The sequence below is a fragment of the Seriola aureovittata genome, chromosome 2, assembly GCF_021018895.1.
Source record: "Seriola aureovittata isolate HTS-2021-v1 ecotype China chromosome 2, ASM2101889v1, whole genome shotgun sequence".
In the NCBI taxonomy this organism is placed as follows: domain Eukaryota; kingdom Metazoa; phylum Chordata; class Actinopteri; order Carangiformes; family Carangidae; genus Seriola; species Seriola aureovittata.
The window spans coordinates 31,396,413-31,415,940 of NC_079365.1; the positions used below are offsets into that span (position 1 = coordinate 31,396,413).

A 19,528-nucleotide genomic window follows, 5' to 3' on the forward strand; every position below is an offset into this window, starting at 1 on the left:
GACGTCAAAGCCCCTCGCAAGATGCTTAGGAAACCCCCTGGCGCGGTCGCCATGGATACTGGCGGGGGGAGGGGTGGGGTTTAGAGGAAGCGGAAGTGTCAGAGCAGGCGGAAGTGGTACTGCCCTGAATACCCTGAGCAGCGAGCGGAGGACGGCTTGATAAACTCCCATCGTTCAGAGAATAAAATCGGGATTCCAAGTACGCTCTAAATGTGAGTTCACCTGCATATCACTCGATTATTGTCATATATACGGGATAAAGAGGGTCTTTCTTGGGGAATAGCAGCCCCAGCGGTGGCCCCATTCGCTGCATCTGCGGCGGAAGGTGCCTATTGTGGTTTGGGGCTGGGTGCGAGGATTTAGGCCGAGACTTGTGGCCAAATAGCGAGAAATTACTTACAAAATACCCAGCGCGAGGTTGTCTGTGCTCGTCGAGCTGTCGAATGTGCTTAAAATCGTTTATTTTTTTATTCATAAAAGCCCAAGCTCCGGTCCGTGCCATGCGTGGTGCGCGGTGCCCGTGAAGGGAGGGAGAAGCAGTACCCAAGTTTGGCCATTTTGACAGCTTAGCAGCAGCAGCCGTGCCCCGGCCGTCGTGAGAGCAACCGAGACATTTTAGCCGCAAGTGCTAATTACATTGCACGGCGGATAATGTAAAGCAAGCACCGGGCTACAGGGTGTCACGGTACCACCGACATATCGGACCTCATTATTCGCAGAACAGCGAAATTGTCGATGTCTTTAGCCGAGCTCCGTCATGGCGTAGTGAGACGATATGGAAGCTAACACACCCTCCCTGTTACCCGGGAGTTTCCCCTCAAACGAGATTTAAATTTTATTAACGTTGCCTTTCGACAACATCTACGGGCCAGGGGTCAGCGGTGACGCGGAACAAACGGCTGTATTTTACCCTGTTAGCCGTTTCAGCTAACGGCTCGGGGTCGACTATCGTATCGCCATTGAGACTGAACTGGGTCAGATCCTGTTAGCTGCTAAGCTAACCGTTAAAGCCAACGGCCGTGCCGTGACGTTCAGTTAGCATGCTAGCTAGCTGGCGGTAATCTATCTCTCCATCTTAAAATTCCGCAGGGGAATGCGACAAGGAGGGCGTAGCTGTTAGCGGGCCGTTGAAACGAAACGCTACAACCTAAATATTCCCGGCCTGCGGGGGGTGTTGGTTACCGTTGGCGTTACAACGTTTATTGCGGAGATGTTTTAAAGCCGATTAATATATCTCGTTCTGCCGATGAAGATGGTGTTCCCCATTTTTTTCGGTGCGCATTAGCCTGTTAACCTTAATGGTGTGCTAGGTGGTTGGATAACAACAGCATTGCTAATGTTGAGTGTGTTGGTGCCGTGCCAGATGATCGTAGCCGACCGAGGAGGCCAAACTGGATCAATTTTTACCGATGTGCGGGTCACTGCGGCGGTTAACTAACGCTTCATTAATGCGCTTGTAACCGTGATAAGCGGCATTTCACCTACTGCTAAATGCTAACTCGGGGATGCTAAAATGAAACGGGTTAGCCTCTAAGGCATTACACGGTGGTCGAAATGACAGCGATGCGTGAATGCCACATGTGAAGATTCACTTTCTGTTTGACTTTGATTTAAGCCTCGTTTCGACCGGTATTTAGACTGAACACATCCTCCCCTGAAACGGATTGTTGTACTGGAAACTCACCGCCCACGCTGAAATATGTCCATAAAAGATGTCATTTTTGTATAGAAATGTAATTACATATACAAATTTATGTATCTGAAACTGCCAACGGATAAAATACAATATATTATTAAAAAAGGTCTTGGCAGCATAGTATAAAACAAAAAATGACAGTCCAACATTATCTTAATTGGTCATTTAAACTAGCACTAACTCTTATGTCTCCTTGTTTGGGGGGGGGGGGGGGTGAATGCACTAGTTATAGTTCAATCTGCCAAATGCATGTAATTTGTCTTAACACGTTAACACCTGAGGTGGATTTTCGCAACAGTGAGTGAACTATCTTGCTCCAGTTTATAAAATAATCTGATCTGTGATTGAAAGGTGTTACTGGAAGATAAAAATCCATCCCTCACTCACCTCTTAAAGAATAGAAATAGTGGGGTTCCTACTTTTGATTATTTTCTTGGTTAAATGATAAGTATTTTGTTCCAGAAAATGGTGATTTATACCCACAACAATTTCCCAGAACCCAAGTTGATAAAATCAAATTGTTTTGTCCAGCCAAGGCCAGATATTAGGTTACTATCAAATAATTCTGATAATTGCAATCAAAACAATAATGTTATTAATATAGCCCCTTCCAAAACACAATTTGCAGAGTAAACAAATAATAAGAGTAATTAGTAATTGAAATGATTAATAAGGAATGGAAATATGGCAAATGATCAAGTGTTCTGCACTTAAATGATTGTCAGTTATTGTAGTTTAATCAATTATTCAACTAATCTAAAATGTTAGAGATTAGATGTTTAAAGTAACTTAGCTCACTTTAGATGTTTATGTTAGAGCTGTAAATTCCATAAAGTCAATCAAGATCAGTGTCTTTTTAGATTTGTATGTAGTATTATGAAGACATAGAGTGCAGCTTATTGTAACCTAATATTTTCTATTAAAACTAATATAGTGGGATAAAGGGTGCTGATAAAATCAATCAGTCTTAGATAAGGAACTCAAACTGATGTAGTGGTGCTGATGTTTGGGACTTGGCCAATAAAAAACAGCCACTTTATGGCAACCTCACACTGATGAATTCAGAGGTTTCTTCTCAGTGCGTTTCCTGATAATGGAGGAAATGGGTTTCTGTATTTATGATCCCATACACTAATGGGCTCACCATTTTGTTTTTCTTTGGTAAACTAATGGAACTGCACTCAATATTTAGCCCTGGAATCAGCACTGGGGTTGTGCCATGGGTGCGCTCCCAGCTGAGAGGCTATTAATTACTCTGCAGACCATAGGAAGTGCATGAGAGCAGCAGCAGGATCAAACTTGGTGAATAACAAAGTTTTGTCCCCTGGTTTCTTTTCACATTGTACTGTTGCTTCACATTTAAGCATTACCGGTATTATGTTGAATAATTATCACATCTTACACTGAGGAAATGGTAAACATCACCAATATCCTCATTATTAGTCAGCTATACAATATTTAATAAAAGGGGTTTTATTGACATGATTTCTAAAGTTTTGGCCCCTTGAGAACAAATAGATGGTAAATACAAAGTTTTACTTTTTGAAATCCTCTTTAAAAATCTGTGTTTTTTATTCTTATTGTATTTTTAAAGCTTCCATTAAGTTTGTAATAATAAATGTGATAATGCAAGTAATGACTTGATTTTAAAGCACACACACAGAAATAACTATCAAAAATATAAATAAAGATATTGATTATTTTGTTCATAGTTTTTAAAGACAAGTTTATAAACTTTGCTAAAGGTTTATCATCATTATTCTGTTTGAATTACTCTGGATTTTATTTTTAAAAAATTTAAATAAAGAATTAAAGAAAAAATTGCAGTTTGTTTTAAATGTGAAATTGGGTAAAGATGGTTTTCCTTGTAGCATCAAGGTGCGACAAAAGAGAGGATGGTAAGGATAAAATCTCTTATCATGGTCATTAATGTATTGTTTTTATTCCCAGTATCAGTGCATATTTAGTAAATGTCGTGGAAAATAAACTAAGTAACGATCTCAGTAAATACAATAATCTGGCTGGGTTGCATATTTTTGGTTAATGCAGTGAACGCACCTGACGCATACAGATACGCCATCACACAGATGGTCAAACAAAAATCTAATACTGCTGTAAAGAAGTCGTAGCTACTGTCGTGTAAACAGTGACAAAATCATCATCTAGTAAATATTGTCATATTGCCAAACCTCAGTGAGTCAAGTGATTTTAGGTAGAGCCGGGAGCAATTATTGATTTATTGATCGTTATTGGTAGCTCCCAAAGAATTCAGCTGTCATCTAAAGTCATTGGATGAAATGAAGGAGAACATCAAAGCTGCAACTGAACAACTTTCAGATGTCGTGATGAGTAATTACTGAGTAATGTCGAGTACACCACAGAAAGGGGAAGGGGGAGTGAGGTGAACTTCATGACCTGAGTTCAACAAAGAGAATAACCACAGAAAAAACCGCCACCTATAGGAACTGATTAAAACCCACCTGTATCAGCCACATGAAGATACAGAAACATGTCACATGAATCAGACATAAGATTATTGAAGGGTATCAGATGAAGAAGACACTGTAAATAATTATTGACAGGAGCTTTACTCATTGAACTTTAACACAGAAAAAGCAAAACTTTCATACGTCATCACCTGTCTCCGACAAGACATGAGGTACAGTTTGAAACAGATTAGAAAAGAGATGAATGAACTGAGGGAGATTTCTGATCACTGCGCTCAAGCTCAGCACTGTACCGGAGCTGCAACGATCGTTCAATCAACAGGAAATTAATCTGCAACTAATTTGATAATTGATTAATTGATGATTATGATTAAATGCCAAACATTTGTTGGTTCCAGCTTTTCAAATGTGAGAACATGTAGCTTTTCCCTTGTCTTAACATGACTTGGTGGGACAAATGGTATATTTGAGGACATTACTGTGGGATCCAGGAAATTCTTATCGACATTTTTGTAGATAACTGGAGAAAACATTTCTCTGATTAATTAATAATAAAAAAACAAACATCAGCTGCAGCCCTACTCTGCACACCAGCGTGAAGCCTGGTGCTGATGTCACGCCCAGTGTTAGTGATGCTGCCTGAGAGAGCAGAGACAGGAACATATAAAACAGAATTCCCTGAGTAAAACTCGGACTTAGGAGATTTATTTTCCAGCAAGAGAACGACTCTAAACAAAAATCCAAATCCACACAGGAATGGCTTAAAACGAATATCAATGTCCTGGATTGATCATGGTCGACCTCAGTCCGGTCAACAGTCTGTGGCAGGACTTTAAAAATCCTGTTCAGCGAGAAGAAATAAAGAATCAGAGCAATCAGGAGTGTCCTGATTTAAAATGCTGATAAAGACATTTCCACAATACTGTAATTCCAGAAGAGGGACTTTTACTAAATGACTGGAAGGGGTTGAAAACTGAAACAATTAGTGGTTTTGTCTAATAAATTATACTTGGTGAAAACTAAACAAAACAAGTATATCATGTTTTAATTTTTTAGGAGGGTGAATGCATTTTATAGTATCTGCATTTACATTGATTTTTTTTTTATCAATCTTTTTCATCTTTCACCAAGGATTTAAAAAAAGATGGTTCTTTTTCCTGGCTTGGTTTCATTATTGATTTTCTATCTATCAGTCATGCCTATTGTATCAGCTCAGAACAGACTGAAGACCATGTTCACTGAAACATTTATTAAAACCCACTGGAAAAAATCCAAAACCCTTTAACAAGCTTTGGTTGAAAAACCAGATTTGATTGATACAAAAAATAAAGGTATTAGTTGAACAACAAAAAAAGATGACACTTAATTTATGAATCGATCATAGCTTCTTGCCCATTGTAGGGCCTCGGGGAGGTCGGAGGTCAGGTGATCGTCAAGGTGACTTGAACACAATAGAGTTGTGTTTTAGTTTCCCTGAGGTGGATGGGCTGAGTTAACCATCCAGAACAGCAAGTTACCAAACCTGTTTGTGATCAGATATGATATAAAACTGGTTTCCAATGTGGGTTAATGAAAGTTTTTACTAATGATATGATAATGTGTTAGTTTATTCTTCAGTTTAAATGAAGAAATCATGTATTTAAGAGTCATTCAGATGAATTAGATATGCAGATGTCGACGCCTGGAGCCGGTCACAGCCGACTGTGGAGGGTTTACAGTGTGATGTGTGGATATAAAGGAGCTGAGCTGAGGCTGTGGCCTACTTAGACCTACAGATTCATCTGGAGAGCAGAAAGCCCCGGGGATGAAATAACTGGGAGCAGCCATTTCTCTGGAAGTGAAAGGGTTTTTGACATTTTATGAAGAGCTGTTATCTCTCTGCTGCTGTTTTTATATGGTACTTCTTTTTTGGCTGGACCACAACAGAGAGACCGGCCCTGAGAACACGATTGTCTGTCACTGACTGACTGAGTGAAAGAGTTGTCAAGTTACACCATTGGTCAGCCGAATGTCACATGACAGAGTCTTGAAGGTGCCGAGTTTTGGATTTCTCCTATTGGCTGTGACTCTTTGAAATGATTTGGCGGGAACATTTCTAACTCCCTCTGTTTAACATATATAATTGTTCACACTGGTATTTTAGTACAAAGCCTCGTTTTGATTCCTGTTTGCTGTGTTACAGTTACTGCAATACGCATTAATACAAACTGAACACTTCCTGTAACGGTTTCAAATTAAGAGCCCTCTAGTGTTTCAGTGGACAGAAACCTTTTATGTCAGGCTTTTATTGCAGTGCAGAACTAAATGTATCGTCTCATTTCCTGTTACTGATGATTCTGCTGTTTACGTGCTATTCACATCTGTTAGCTTCTTTAACTTAGCAGTTCTCGGTGTGCTACATGTGATGGATGGAGTTTATTTGCTGTAATGGAGGCGAGGATGTGATATTAGGATCCATTCAGTTTATTAATCAGCTTTTACCAGCAGTGCTAGTGTTTGATTGTGGAATAAGTGTCTTTATACATGTTTCAGCTTTTAGAAAGTGAAACTCAGTTTCTGTCTCAGTCTAATGGCTTCCTGTTTCTTATTTCCCTCAGTCATCGTGCTTTGCACAGATCTCACACACCCATACTCCTCATACTTGTTTTTCTATCGTTGTCATTGCCTCTCTTCTCCTTCCAAGTCAGTCTAACCTTTTTTTTGCTTGTCCCAGCTGGTGGATGGAAAGTCCAAACTCTAATTCTGTCCCCTGTTCTTCTCCTTGCAGCCTAAAAGATGGATAAGAACGACCTGGTGCAGAAAGCCAAGCTGGCAGAGCAGGCCGAGCGCTACGACGACATGGCGGCTGCCATGAAGGCCGTGACGGAGCAGGGCCTGGAGCTCAGCAACGAGGAGCGCAACTTGCTCTCTGTCGCCTACAAGAACGTGGTATGGCATCAAACTAACGCCTCAAATCTTTGTTTTAATTCACAAGTATGCCGAGGCTCTACAGTCAGGTTAGAACTGGGCGAGTAATAAAATTTTATTTCCAAATATGAGTTTGTCTTCCAACGATCATGAAAATAAGATAATCGAAATAAAACGATTATTTGTGTCACGTTCTGTTTCACAGTAAATTTCATCCCCCCTACAAAAACCATCCCTCCAGCCACTTCCTGGTTACGTTTCAGCGTACGTTAGCGACGTACATAGAAGTGATTCATCTGGTGTTTCTATATATAGTCAGGAGAGACCACGCCCTCTTTGGCTGCCGCCCCGCGCTCAGATATCTTTAACTTATATTCTGTAAAACCAGAAAAACTAGACACACAATGCTTTTTCTTTTTGAAATGTATTTATTTTTAAGTTAATAAATGTGTGGTGTTTCGATTAGTAATCGTGTTAAATAATCGTGATCTCAATATTGATCAAACTAATCGTGATTATGATTTTTGCCTTAATCGAGCAGCTCTAAGTCAGTTAACAGTAATCATCTAAATAAAACCCTGGTTCTCCACAAACCCTGATTACGAAACGAATCATGATTAATGCTGTTGTTTAGTTTTCACTGTTAAGATGCAAAACGCATTGAGGGGAATATTTCAGCTTCAGTAGAGATGTGTGTGAGGAGTCTGTGTAGAGGATGAGCTCCAGAGGAAACTCAGAGGAACTGAAGTTCCTGGTGAGTTTGGAAACCTGTCTGTCTGGGCTTTTTCTCTCTCATGTTGTCACAACAAATGTCCTTCGAGGAAATCGACCATCGACTCCACGTGTCTGAAAAGAGACAGAAAAAGCACTCGGCATTCAAACTGATGCGATAGTTCACTTCACACAACCTGTTCATATAGAAACACTGAGATTTTAACTCCACCACATGTATTATCACAGCTCGTATTGCCAAACATCGATGCTATATATTATAGACTCATAATAAAACACCCATGGTGCGTTTGGAGATGATGATTGAGCTCGTACGGCTGCTGGGAACGCCTCCCTCTGAAGTTACGGCCTCTGTTCTTTCTCAGACGACTGCCAGAGTTTTCTTTGGAAACGTTTACTGTGGGCGCTCGGGGAAACGGGACATAATGTGCAGCCTGCAACACTGGACTGTACTTTACAGCTTATCCTATCTTGGCTCATCACTCAGTGAAATGCCAGTTTTTGAAGGCAGAGCTGTTGCTGTTCAGTGTTACAGCTGCTACAGGATGCTCAGATTTGTAATAACTCTGCTCTTCTGTATTTATAGCATTTATAGTGACACTGTCGCTGTGCTGCAGTTATTTTATAGTTTGTTCCGTGAAGATTTTACAGTCCAAATTATGTAAGAGCAGCCTCAGGTTTTCCAGCTCTGCTGCTCTATTTATCGTCGAGGTTTACTTCATGTTTTTTTTTAGTTTAGTACCAGTCAGTACTTTTTTGTTGCATGTTTCAGTCCTCGCTGTAACCCACCCAGGAGAACAGTGAGTCACTGCTGTGGTATGTTTAGATGGGACATACAGTGGGAAAGAGCAGAAGCCACAGTCGTGTCACATGATGTGGAAGCAGTCACATGTTCTAATGTTTGGATGGTTTGTATTTGTTCTATACAGTCGATTTAATTCAAAGTTCATCTTGAATTACCAACTTAGTGACACATTCGTGAATTACTATTTACTTTAAAATTCATTCAGACTCTGATATTTTTTGTGGGAGATTTAAATTGTTAAATTATAGATTAATCTGACAGTTATTTTCTTGATTAATTGTTTTGTCTATTAAATGCCAGAAAATAGTGAAAAATGTTGCTGCTCACAAATTCTAATTGTTTTTTTTTTTTTCAACCGACATGAAACTTTTAATATTTGTCTTTTCTGATTTAAAAAAAAAAAAAAAAGTCTCAATTATCAAAATATTTCAATCAGACTTTATTTGTATAATAATAATTTTCAGGCAAAGTGCTTTACAGATAAAAAGCAATAAAAAACCACCTACACACACACACACACACACACACACACACACACACACACACACACACACACCAATAAATGACCAAGTAATAAATAAAAGTTTGGAAAATAAAGATAAAATGACAAAATAGTAAAACAGCAGAGATGTATTAAAGTGAGTAAAACCAGAAATAAAAGGTAGGATCTTAAAAATGAGACAAAAGTAAAGATAGAACAATAAAATGCTAAAAGAGAGGAGATGTTTGGAAGTGAGTAACCAGAAATAAAAGGTAGGAGATGAAATTATCAACCAGTAACTGCAGCTCTAATCATCATTCATTTATCATCATGATCGAAATATGTAGTAAAATAACTTTGTCCAGAATCCATTTATCCATGAACGTATATCAGGTGTTGTGTTTAGGTGTCAGCTGTAGGTTGACGGTGTGTTTTTTGTCGTCGTCAGGTGGGAGCCCGTCGTTCGTCCTGGCGCGTCATCTCCAGCATTGAGCAGAAGACGGAGGGGAACGAGAAGAAACAGCAGATGGCCCGCGATTACCGCGTGAAGATCGAGTCTGAACTCCAAGAAATCTGCCACGACGTGCTGGTAAGGAGAGGGACGGGTGAGAGGGAGGGAGGGAGGGAGTGGGTGTGAGGATAGAGAGAGAGAGAGAGGATGGGAGGAGTGGGACAGAAGGTGGAGGAAGAGGAGGATGATCCCTCCTGGCTGAGGGAGGAAGAGCAGTCACATGGTGTTACTCGTGGAGACAGTAATAATGTTGCTAGCAGCAGCACTGGCAGCTGTTGAAGAGTCGTCAAACAAAGCTTTAATTTTCTCCTCGCCGCCCGACTCTGTTTTTATTTGACTGGTGCAGAAGCAGCAGAGAGTTTGACTGAGGGCAACACGACATGAGAAATCTCCTACAGTTAGTGTGAGCACAGAGGAGCAGGTGGAGTGTGTGTAGACACAATATATATAAGGTGTGTATACATCAGTTCATCTTATGACCTGCAGAAACACCTGAAGTTTCCTCCTTAAGTCTGACACTTCAGGTTTAATTTCCCCTCAGCTGAGGGAGTTACTGAAGGGTGTTTCACAAAATCTCTTAGTGTTTCTTTAGTTAAGGAAAAAAGTTAAGAATTTTACAGCAGCGATATTCTACTGTTTCCATGGAGACCGTTGATCTGCTGCCATTAGCCCTTGTGATACCTGTGATCTCATCCTCCTGTTCTGAGGGAACTCCCCCGCGTTACAGTTCAGACAGAGTCGGAGGAACCGGAGCTTTGACCTCAGTTTGGTCTCTAAGGTCTTTACTGACTCTAAGTGATTCCTTAAGTCTAAGACTAAGATAAGGAGAAGACCTAACGTGAACATTTTAAGGAAAACTTTAAGAAGAAGACTTAAGGATGTTGTGTGCAGATGTGTTTATTTTGAGGAAACCTTAACTCAGACTTTAAGGGAAATCTGAAGGTGTTTTGTGCAGCTGGCCTCGGTCGGCTGAGGTGTGTCACTGAAACAGAGCTGCTCTGTGGGCGTGTTGCTACAGGTACGAGAGAGAGAAATGATCCAGGAAGTGGAGTTTGAGTAACATGTCCATGATTGAATCTTATCAGATGAAAAACACAGACGTTTGAAGCGATGGGAGGTTAACACAGTAAGTCATTTTGTTTCTCGTTGCGTCGGCGTAAACACAGCTGACCCTAACCCAGCAGGTGCAGGTATGAAACAAAGTTCTTACAACACTAAGTGTCTTCCAGGGAATATTGTCTGAACGTGTTGAAACTTTCACTGTATCTTATGACAGTAGGATTTTCAGGCTGCCTTCAAGTGTTGACATTCAGCTTTTCATTTTTTAATCTTTTTTTTGTGATTAATCATTTGCTCTTTAAAACATCAAAAACTGTTTCTTGGAGGTCAAAGATCTTCAATTTACTAAAAAGTAAAACAAGGAATATCGACATTCTCAAATCTGAGAGCCTGAAATCATCAAATATTTACTGATTCGTTTCCTCTTGATCGATGAATCAACTAATCGTTGCAGCTCTGAACAGACACCCAAGCTTTAACACCCAGGTCGCTGTTTTTATTAGACTTGTTTTAGATCGCTCATCAGACTTTTATCTGACTGATTAATTATTAATTGGAAATGACACATAAGCTCCACATGTTATTACACATCGTCATGTGTGTCCCTGAAGCTTTTTCCTTTTAAGGATTTTTTTTTATTTTTTGTGATGCTTCCAAACCCAAGTTGAGTTTGTGTGTGAGACTGTGAATCAGAAACGTGAGTGTGAACACAGACGCTGCTGCTGTAATTGTCTCTAAGCTGCAGCCAGGGATTCTGGGAGAAATGCAGTGACTTGTGGTGAAGAAGCAGGAAAGTGTTGTGGTGATTTTTTTTTTTTTTTTTTTTTTGGTTACTAAAACCAAGTTCAGACTCAACAACCTCGACTGTGACAGAAAAACACAGAAGCAGTTGGTTTACGTTCAGTCTCTCAGGAAATCTCAGGAACTGAACCTGATACGACCTGAAACCTGGAGCTGGAGTCCCACTAAATGTTGCTGGGACATTTTATCTGCAGTCTTGAACAGTCTCGGCCTCTGATGTGATTTAGGCCTCATGAACCCCCCCCCCCCACTGTCAGGTCTCGACTAGGTTAGAACAGAAATTGCTCAAGGTCAAAGCAGACTCAGATTTTTAGCGCCTGAGCAGACTTCTAATAATATCTTCAAGGTCAAACTGGGAGCCTCTGCAGTGATGTGGTGCGGGAGGAATGAAGGGAGGGAAGGACGGGTGGAGACATGCTGTCCTTAAAGCAGCAGGAAGCTGAAGAGGGAAAGGCTGCGATGCATTCACTGCACAGAGAATCAGTCAGAGACCTCGACCTGAAAGATGAGACAGTGCGATCAGAAGAAGGAGAGGAGAACCAGAGTTTTATTTGTTCCTATTGAAATGTGTGGAAACTGCAGGTGTTTTCTGTCACAAACACGTTTCATTATATAGTTTATAATAAAAACTGCTTTTAAAATATATTTTCCAAATATCCATATCTACACACTGACCCGGTGTGTTGGCAGCTGCAGAATTTCTCATGCAGAGAGGAACAGAGAAAAGTCTAGAAAAACTGTTTCTGAATCAGTTCGACAAGTAGATGAGAAGCCCTGAACACAGGGGTAGGAAACCCCACATGATGGTGGGCAGGTGTGGATGATAAAGATAAAATGTTTTATTACAATTCATGTGGTTTTATGTTGATGAATACTGTGATGATGAAATAACCAGACAGGAATGTTTGTCTGTTCCAGTGAATTAAACTCAACTAATCAAAGTCACATTAATGTAGAATTCAATAATAACACGGATCGGTCCTGATCATTGTTTTACACCATCCTCTGTACAGAGGTTCACAACCTGCAGGACACACGTCAGTCTGACAGAGGAAAGGAAGAAAATTAGATTCTTCTGTCTAATTTTCTTGCAAAATCCTGAAAACTTAAAACTTTTGAATCTATAAAAATCCTTGAAGTCAAATTACCTGGTTGTCCACAGTAACCAAGACGTGATGATCAGACACGGATTCATTTTAAGGGTTACAAGCCTAAATGTTTGGAAACCACGGGTCTGATTTAACCAGAGGTATTAAAGTTATAAAAAACAGATCTCTTGATGGTTTTTATATTTTAGTCTCTCTGTTAATATCATCATAAACCAAACCATAGTGTCATCAGAGATCTGTTTCGTTATCTTTGGGGACACCTGTGGTGATACATGGTGACTGCAGGTATGTAATTATTATGTCAATGATTTGTGCGAGTTAGATTTTTTATTTTGTAAAATTCTTTTTGTTGTGAACGACTGAACAGCTGAATTAGATGAAAATAAACTTTTTTAAAAATCTAACTGAGGTCACATGTTGACAAAGATAACACCTGGTGTATTACCTGTACTGTTAGAATAACTCTAGTTAAAAGTTAAAAATAATTCCCCCTTCAGCTGGAACATTTTATTTATCTCTGTTGATACCCTGCCGCTCTGTCTGTCAGCCGTCCTGTTAACGTTCACGACACAGAGCGACTTGTTAGTTAATCTTAACCCGGTGATTGGGGCCGGGCTCAGACTCAGATGTCTACATGACATTCCCAGGTTACAGGAGTCAGCAGATTAAAACAGACTCTTCTGTGGTTGAAGGTCTAAAAGGAACCGCCAGAGAAACAAAGCTGTTCTCAGAGAGGAGACGCTCTGGGGGAAAGTCGGTTCTTATCACATGATCTGGGTGAAAGCTTTCTTTAAACTATCAGATGAGGATAACATCTGCCGAGGGAACAAGAATGACACACGCTGTGAGTTAGTGACACCGCATCAGCAAACTGGGACTGTTTCTTCTCCTTTATAACAAGTAACGTAAGAACACGTGTGTGAGGGCGTATAACTATAAAACTGTTCGAGATTTAATAACGTGAAAACCTCATAAATCAGCTCGTTAATACACAATACATTTAGACAACAGTGAAAGATAAAAGTCAGTTTGTTCAAATGTGTAACATCACTGCTCATCAGATCTTTACTGGTCCAATCAGGAGGGTGTACTGAGGTTAGAATTAAAAACACAAAGATGGTAGAGAGGAGTTTATTATAATAATAATAATTATTATTATTATTATTTTACTATGCTTTGAAAGGCTTTCGTGTTGTTTTCCTGACCTCCTACCTGTGCTCATACACCTGAGGTGCACCAGCTGTTCAGCCAGTTTCTACCTTGTGATTTACTACATCAGGTTTCACCATTAAACTTTACAAACGTCTGAGTAAAGACTTAAAGAATGTGTTAATAGTTTTCTAGGAAACATTTGTAGAGCTGTTGAATCGAGAGCGATCAACTTTGTAAGGAGGAAGTCGAAAGCTGTGTCTCGATCCAGCCTTCGATGGCGTGGTGTCCAAGACGGTCTGGTTTTCAGAGGATTTCCTCTTTCTCCTCTGCTACTGTTTTATACTTGGAGTTCCCCTTGTTCTCTTTTTGAAAAGTGATTGATCATGGCACGCAGCCAAAGTTAGCATAACGCTTCGTATTAGCTCTGCTGCAATTTCTGTGGAATGAAATTTAAATTCTTCAAGATAAGAATCATTGAACTGCTTCTACGTGAATCTGAGAGAGTTGTGGGTGGTTCCTCTTTACTTGTTGTTGTTGTTGTTGTTGTTTGTAGCTGCAGCACAAAGACAACGATCAGTGAAACCGTCTGTGATCTCGCTGTTCATTTGTCCGCCGAGTGTTTCTGAATCGTCCTGGTCGTCTGTCTGTTTCAGAATCTGCTCGACAAATTCCTCATTCCCAACGCATCTCAGGCGGAGAGCAAGGTGTTCTACCTCAAAATGAAAGGAGACTACTTCAGATACCTGTCAGAGGTGGCCTCTGGGGACTCGAAGAAGGGTGAGTGTCTGGGCTTCAGCCATTAAATAAAACAAATTTCTCATTGATCTTTCCCTTTTATCCGGGAAAAATCAAACTGCTCCTACATGAGCGTCAAGTTGATAAAGTAAAGTTCATCATGTAGGAAACAGGATGAGCTACAGAGCAGCAGCTTGACGGGTTCACCAGAACCAAACAGAACCAGAGCATCATTTTACTGCTGCTGTTCAGAATATTTATTTAATTACTAGAGAAAGAAGAAGAAACTTACTGACATTACAACCTGATCCAACCACCAGCAGAGGCTCAGCAGTTTCTAAACATTTCTGTAGCACTGAATAACTGAATACCAGCCGACACTGAACGTCAGATATACAGAACTGTGCTGTTTACTATATATACCAACTTTACAGAGCGTGTCCCTATTAAAGCAGCACAACATGCAACTTTGTGTGTGTGTGTGTGTGTGTGTGTGTGTGTGTGTGTAGATACGGTGGAGAACTCTCAGCAGGCCTACCAGAACGCCTTCGACATCAGCAAGAAGGACATGCAGCCAACACACCCCATCCGGCTGGGCCTGGCCCTCAACTTCTCCGTCTTCTACTACGAAATCCTCAACTCCCCCGAGCAGGCCTGCTCCCTGGCCAAGCAGGTGAGTCGTGTTATCACTAATACAGGTGGTGGACAGGTGGCCCCTCCCCCACAGAGCAGGTCCTGGTTTGTTCTGACCCAGGGAGGACGGAGTCATGTCACAACACGTCCTGTAAAGAGATTTAAAGCTGAAGATAAATGTGGTTTGTTGATCTGAGTGTCTCTATTCAAATCTGTGTCTCTCTCTCCCACTCTCTCTCTCTCTCTCTCTCTCTCTGTCCCCCCCCCCCCCCCCCCCCAGGCTTTCGACGAGGCGATCGCCGAGCTCGACACCTTGAACGAGGACTCTTACAAAGACAGCACGCTGATCATGCAGCTACTAAGGGACAACCTCACTGTGAGTGTATACACACACACACACACACACACACACACACACACACACACACACATGATGAAACCTGCTGCATTTACTGAGGACAGTGAACGCAGCAGCTGTGCAGCGTTCAGGAGCTCAGACACGTTCTGTTTGAGTGTAATGACCCTGATCAACACGTCACTGCTGATTATTAACACACATGCACCTGAATTATTTATACAGTAACTACAGTGTTGAACATCAGGAAGTTGAGCCTCAGTAAATGTTTGTCGTCTTTATCTTGTGTTGACAGAAGGTTCCACACCCACAGTAACAATAAGCACTTTTCCTAAAGTTAGAGAAAGAAAATAAAACCAGGTAAAAGAAAAAGCAAAAAGATCAGACAGGAAGTGAAGAGAGTCGGTAAAACAATCATTAAAACGTGTTTCACGAGACAAATGTAAGAAATAAAATAAGAATAGAAACAGAATCTAAAATAAATAATATACACTGGTGTTGGTCGTCACATTAGTTAATAATTGAGTCACAGCTTCATTCTCTTTGTGTTTAAATGAATCCAACACTGATGTAATGTTGCTGCTATGTTCTGTCTAATTGTACATATTATATTATATTTATTATATTTATCTTTTTAAAATATTTGATATTTTCATTTTGCTGCTTTAACACTGCAAATGTAAAGGAATATCTTTTCTTATTTTATCTTTTCTTAAACAATGATTAATGTAACGAGACGTCTCATGTCTCATCGATGACTGACAGATGTCTCTCTCTCTCTCTCTCTCTCTCTCTCCAGCTGTGGACATCAGAAAACCAGGGAGACGAGGGCGAGACCGGCGATGGAGAGAACTAGAGCGCACTTCACTGTTAACCCATCCCCACTCTTCTTCCTCTTCCTTTTATCTCTCTTCCTCTTTCTTCTCTTCTTCCTCTCTTCGTACATAAACAGCCCATTCATTCCCTCGTCCCACTCGCTCCAGCCTCCCGACTTCCTTCTGTATAACCAACAGCATGAATAGCACCTGACCTTCACAATCAATTTTAAAACAGGAGGGGGGGGGGCGACAGAAACTACTCCATCACCCAACATCCCTCCCTCCTCCTCCCTCCCCCCTCCCTCGATCATGGCACTCCACGGCTGAGACCCCCGGTCCGGAGGATTTTATCCAGACCTCAAAGATGAATTCATGTTTTTAGATCCACATCCCTCTGTTTTTATCTCTCTCCTCCTCTTCCCTCCTTCCTAACATCTCAGTGCATCCTCTCCTCCTCCACCCTCCCCCCTCCCCCCTCTCCCCCTCCTCTCTAGCGAGTTAATGCATTTATATAGTTGTCCATCCATCCCCTTCTCTTTTGGCTTTTCTTAGTGTGACCGGCTTCTCCGCCGGTTTTTATTCCACTTTAAACGAAACAAGAAAAGGTGATTAAACTGTCCGTTTATTTTCAACAAACACTGTGACGCTCAGTTTTTCCTCCATCAGCTGGGAGAGGGTGTGTGTGAGCAGCAGTGCCATTCTGCTGAGGTTTATACAGAAGGGTCCAAGAGGCTGAATATTAATTAATTATTGTGACACTGACGAACCTAAAAAAACAAAGTGTTTCACCTGCTGCTCTTCAAAAACAAACCGACGACATACATTCCATCTTCATGTTTGAGAGCTGAGACACAGACGAGACCTGGATCCACCTCAGAGCTGAAGTTCACCCCTCCACCTTCATGTGTTCACTCATCCGCCGTTTGCTTTCCTTTTTTTTTTAATGTGTGTGAACGAATCAAACTCCTCCTTTCCATTTTTTGAAAACTGTAAAATTGTAAAACATTTTTAGAGCTTAACTGTAAATCTGTCTTTTGGAAAAACGGTTTGTGTGTCGTCCGTCACAGTCGCTCCTGTCGTTCGCTTCAGCTTCTTTTTAACCACATCTTTTTTCTTTTTTTTTTTGGTACTCCTCCTCTTCCTCCCCCCTCCCCCCTCTGCCCGTTCACTGCTCGTACCGACACGTCGAGAGAAGTCCTGAGTTTCCGCTCGCTGCTGAACGCTTCACCATGTAAATCTGCCGCAGGCGACGACGAGACTCGCTGCTTCCTCGTTTCCAAAACAAACTGATCTGAGGCGATCGGTATCAGACTCTCAGATCACTGTGGAAACGGGCTCAAACATCTGGAGCTCGAGTTAAAGAAAAGAATTCGATTTTCTTTATTATTTTTTTTTTAAACGGAAGCAGTGACTTTCAGCGCGTTGAAGGAGCCAAAATCTCCCAGCAGCCGATCAGCCAATCATCTGTTTGTGGAAGTGAGATCGCGGTTTCTGTTTCCAGCAGCTCACGGTACATCGATCGGATCTGACCCGACAAAATCCTGAACCCGAACCCAGACCGGACTCCAGTCCTGAACGCGGTCAGGAGTCGGCCGACGGTCGACGCTCCTCTCAGTGTCACAATAACTTTGTCATGAACCATCTCGACATTCCACTCTGTAGGTGTAGAAGAAGTCATGTGTCTCAATGTTTTTTCTTTTGCTGGGGACAAAATGTTTTCATGCACTGACGTTTAAAAGGTAAAAAAAAAAAAAGATTCCTCCTCCCTGCCGCTCTTTTTCTCGTTAGCTGAACAAAAGGCAGTTTATCAGTTAATCTCCGCTTTCTAAGGAAAAAATGATCCCATGCAGTAGTGAATGTGGCACCGAGCCTGTCTGTATATCTGGTATCTCAAATCATTTTGTTTTTACTGACCAGTATTCTGCTTAAAATAAAAAGAAAAAAAAAATAACCCAAAAAAACAACAAAAAAAAACAAAAAGTTTGCTTCTGTGACGGTTTTATTGCTTAGCGCACGTGGTTGTGAAACTTTAGACTTTAGCTTCAGGACACCGATGATAAAAAGAGAAAATGACAAAAAAAGAAAAACCCCCCTCAACACCTGCCCCCACCCCCCACCACCACCACCACCACCCTGGTTATTGACGTAATACTAGATTTGTGTATGTCTTTAAAAAAAATTCCAACTCTAGTTTCACCTTACATGTTATAAACAGGACAAAATGTAAAAGACAATTTAAAGTGAAATAAAGGTTTTATCAGTTCTGAATCAGCTGTTCTGTTTCCTGTTTTACACTGAGCGCTGTGGGTGAACGAGGACGCTGCGGAGGACCGGCTGGAAAACAGAACACATGAGAGGTGTTGAGAGACGGGTTGAACTTCCCTCAGTTCGCGGACAGGTGTAGTTTGTCACAGGTGAAGGGTTTTCCCCAGGTGAGAATCAGCTGTGACGTTTAGGACAAAGATGCAAATGTCCATCAGGAGACATCCTGAGGCCGAGGATCCGGTTTCAAAGCTGTTTGTATGCAAATACAGAAAGATGCAAATCTTTATTCTCATTTGTTTTTTATAGAGGAAGAAACGTTCAGACCTGGTTCTGGACTGGGTCACACCTGGTTCTGGACTGGGTCAGACCTGGAGCTGGTTTCACAAAGACTTTGACTCTTATGTCTAAGACAGACTTCAGGTAGACTGAGTCCGACTTCATCTGCTGCACAGCAGTTTAGTTCTTGACTGTTTTACGTGGCACTGTGGTGCAATGGATTGTGGGTAAATTTAGATTTTTTTTCTCCTCTTTTCACAATAAAGAAAATGGCCGACAGGAATGGTATCAAACCGCTGAGCTCCGTTTAACCTCAGCAGAAAATCTTTGTGTTTAGGAAGATTTCTACAGTAAAAAGGACGTTTTGCTTGAAGAGTGAAACTATAAAAATAAAAATCTGATTTAATCTCTAAAAACTGAAAGCGGTCCCAGCAGTTAGTCCTGGTTCTGGACCAGGGTCAAACCTGGGTCAGACTCAGCTGAACTCAGAAGGAAATGAACAACACAACAGTTGAAGTTGAATTCAACCTCGTCCCTGAGTGACGAACTGAAGAGGGTGAAATATTGATTTTTAATTTGGTGAATTTAATTAAAACTGCAGTTTATCAGTGACGTGTACGAACACACACACAGAGGAAAACATCGATGTCGAGGTCCGTGACACCTGTACTGATTTTACACCTGAATGACTTCTTTCTCCTCTCAGGTGTAAAAGTTTCCACCAACTTTTCCAAAATGTTCTTTTG

General features: G+C 41.0%; 1 protein-coding gene across 1 annotated transcript; it reads left to right on the forward strand.

Moving 5' to 3' along the window:
- The first annotated feature begins 57 nt into the window (after positions 1-57).
- ywhaba (tyrosine 3-monooxygenase/tryptophan 5-monooxygenase activation protein, beta polypeptide a) lies at positions 58-18,509 on the forward strand. Its single transcript, XM_056391630.1, has 7 exons — positions 58-212; positions 6,911-7,071; positions 9,517-9,657; positions 14,354-14,477; positions 14,945-15,108; positions 15,349-15,444; positions 16,223-18,509. The coding sequence occupies exons 2-7, from the start codon at positions 6,919-6,921 to the stop codon at positions 16,277-16,279; spliced, it is 735 nt and encodes a 244-aa protein (XP_056247605.1). The 5' UTR covers positions 58-212; positions 6,911-6,918; the 3' UTR covers positions 16,280-18,509.
- Positions 18,510-19,528: the final 1,019 nt, after the last annotated feature.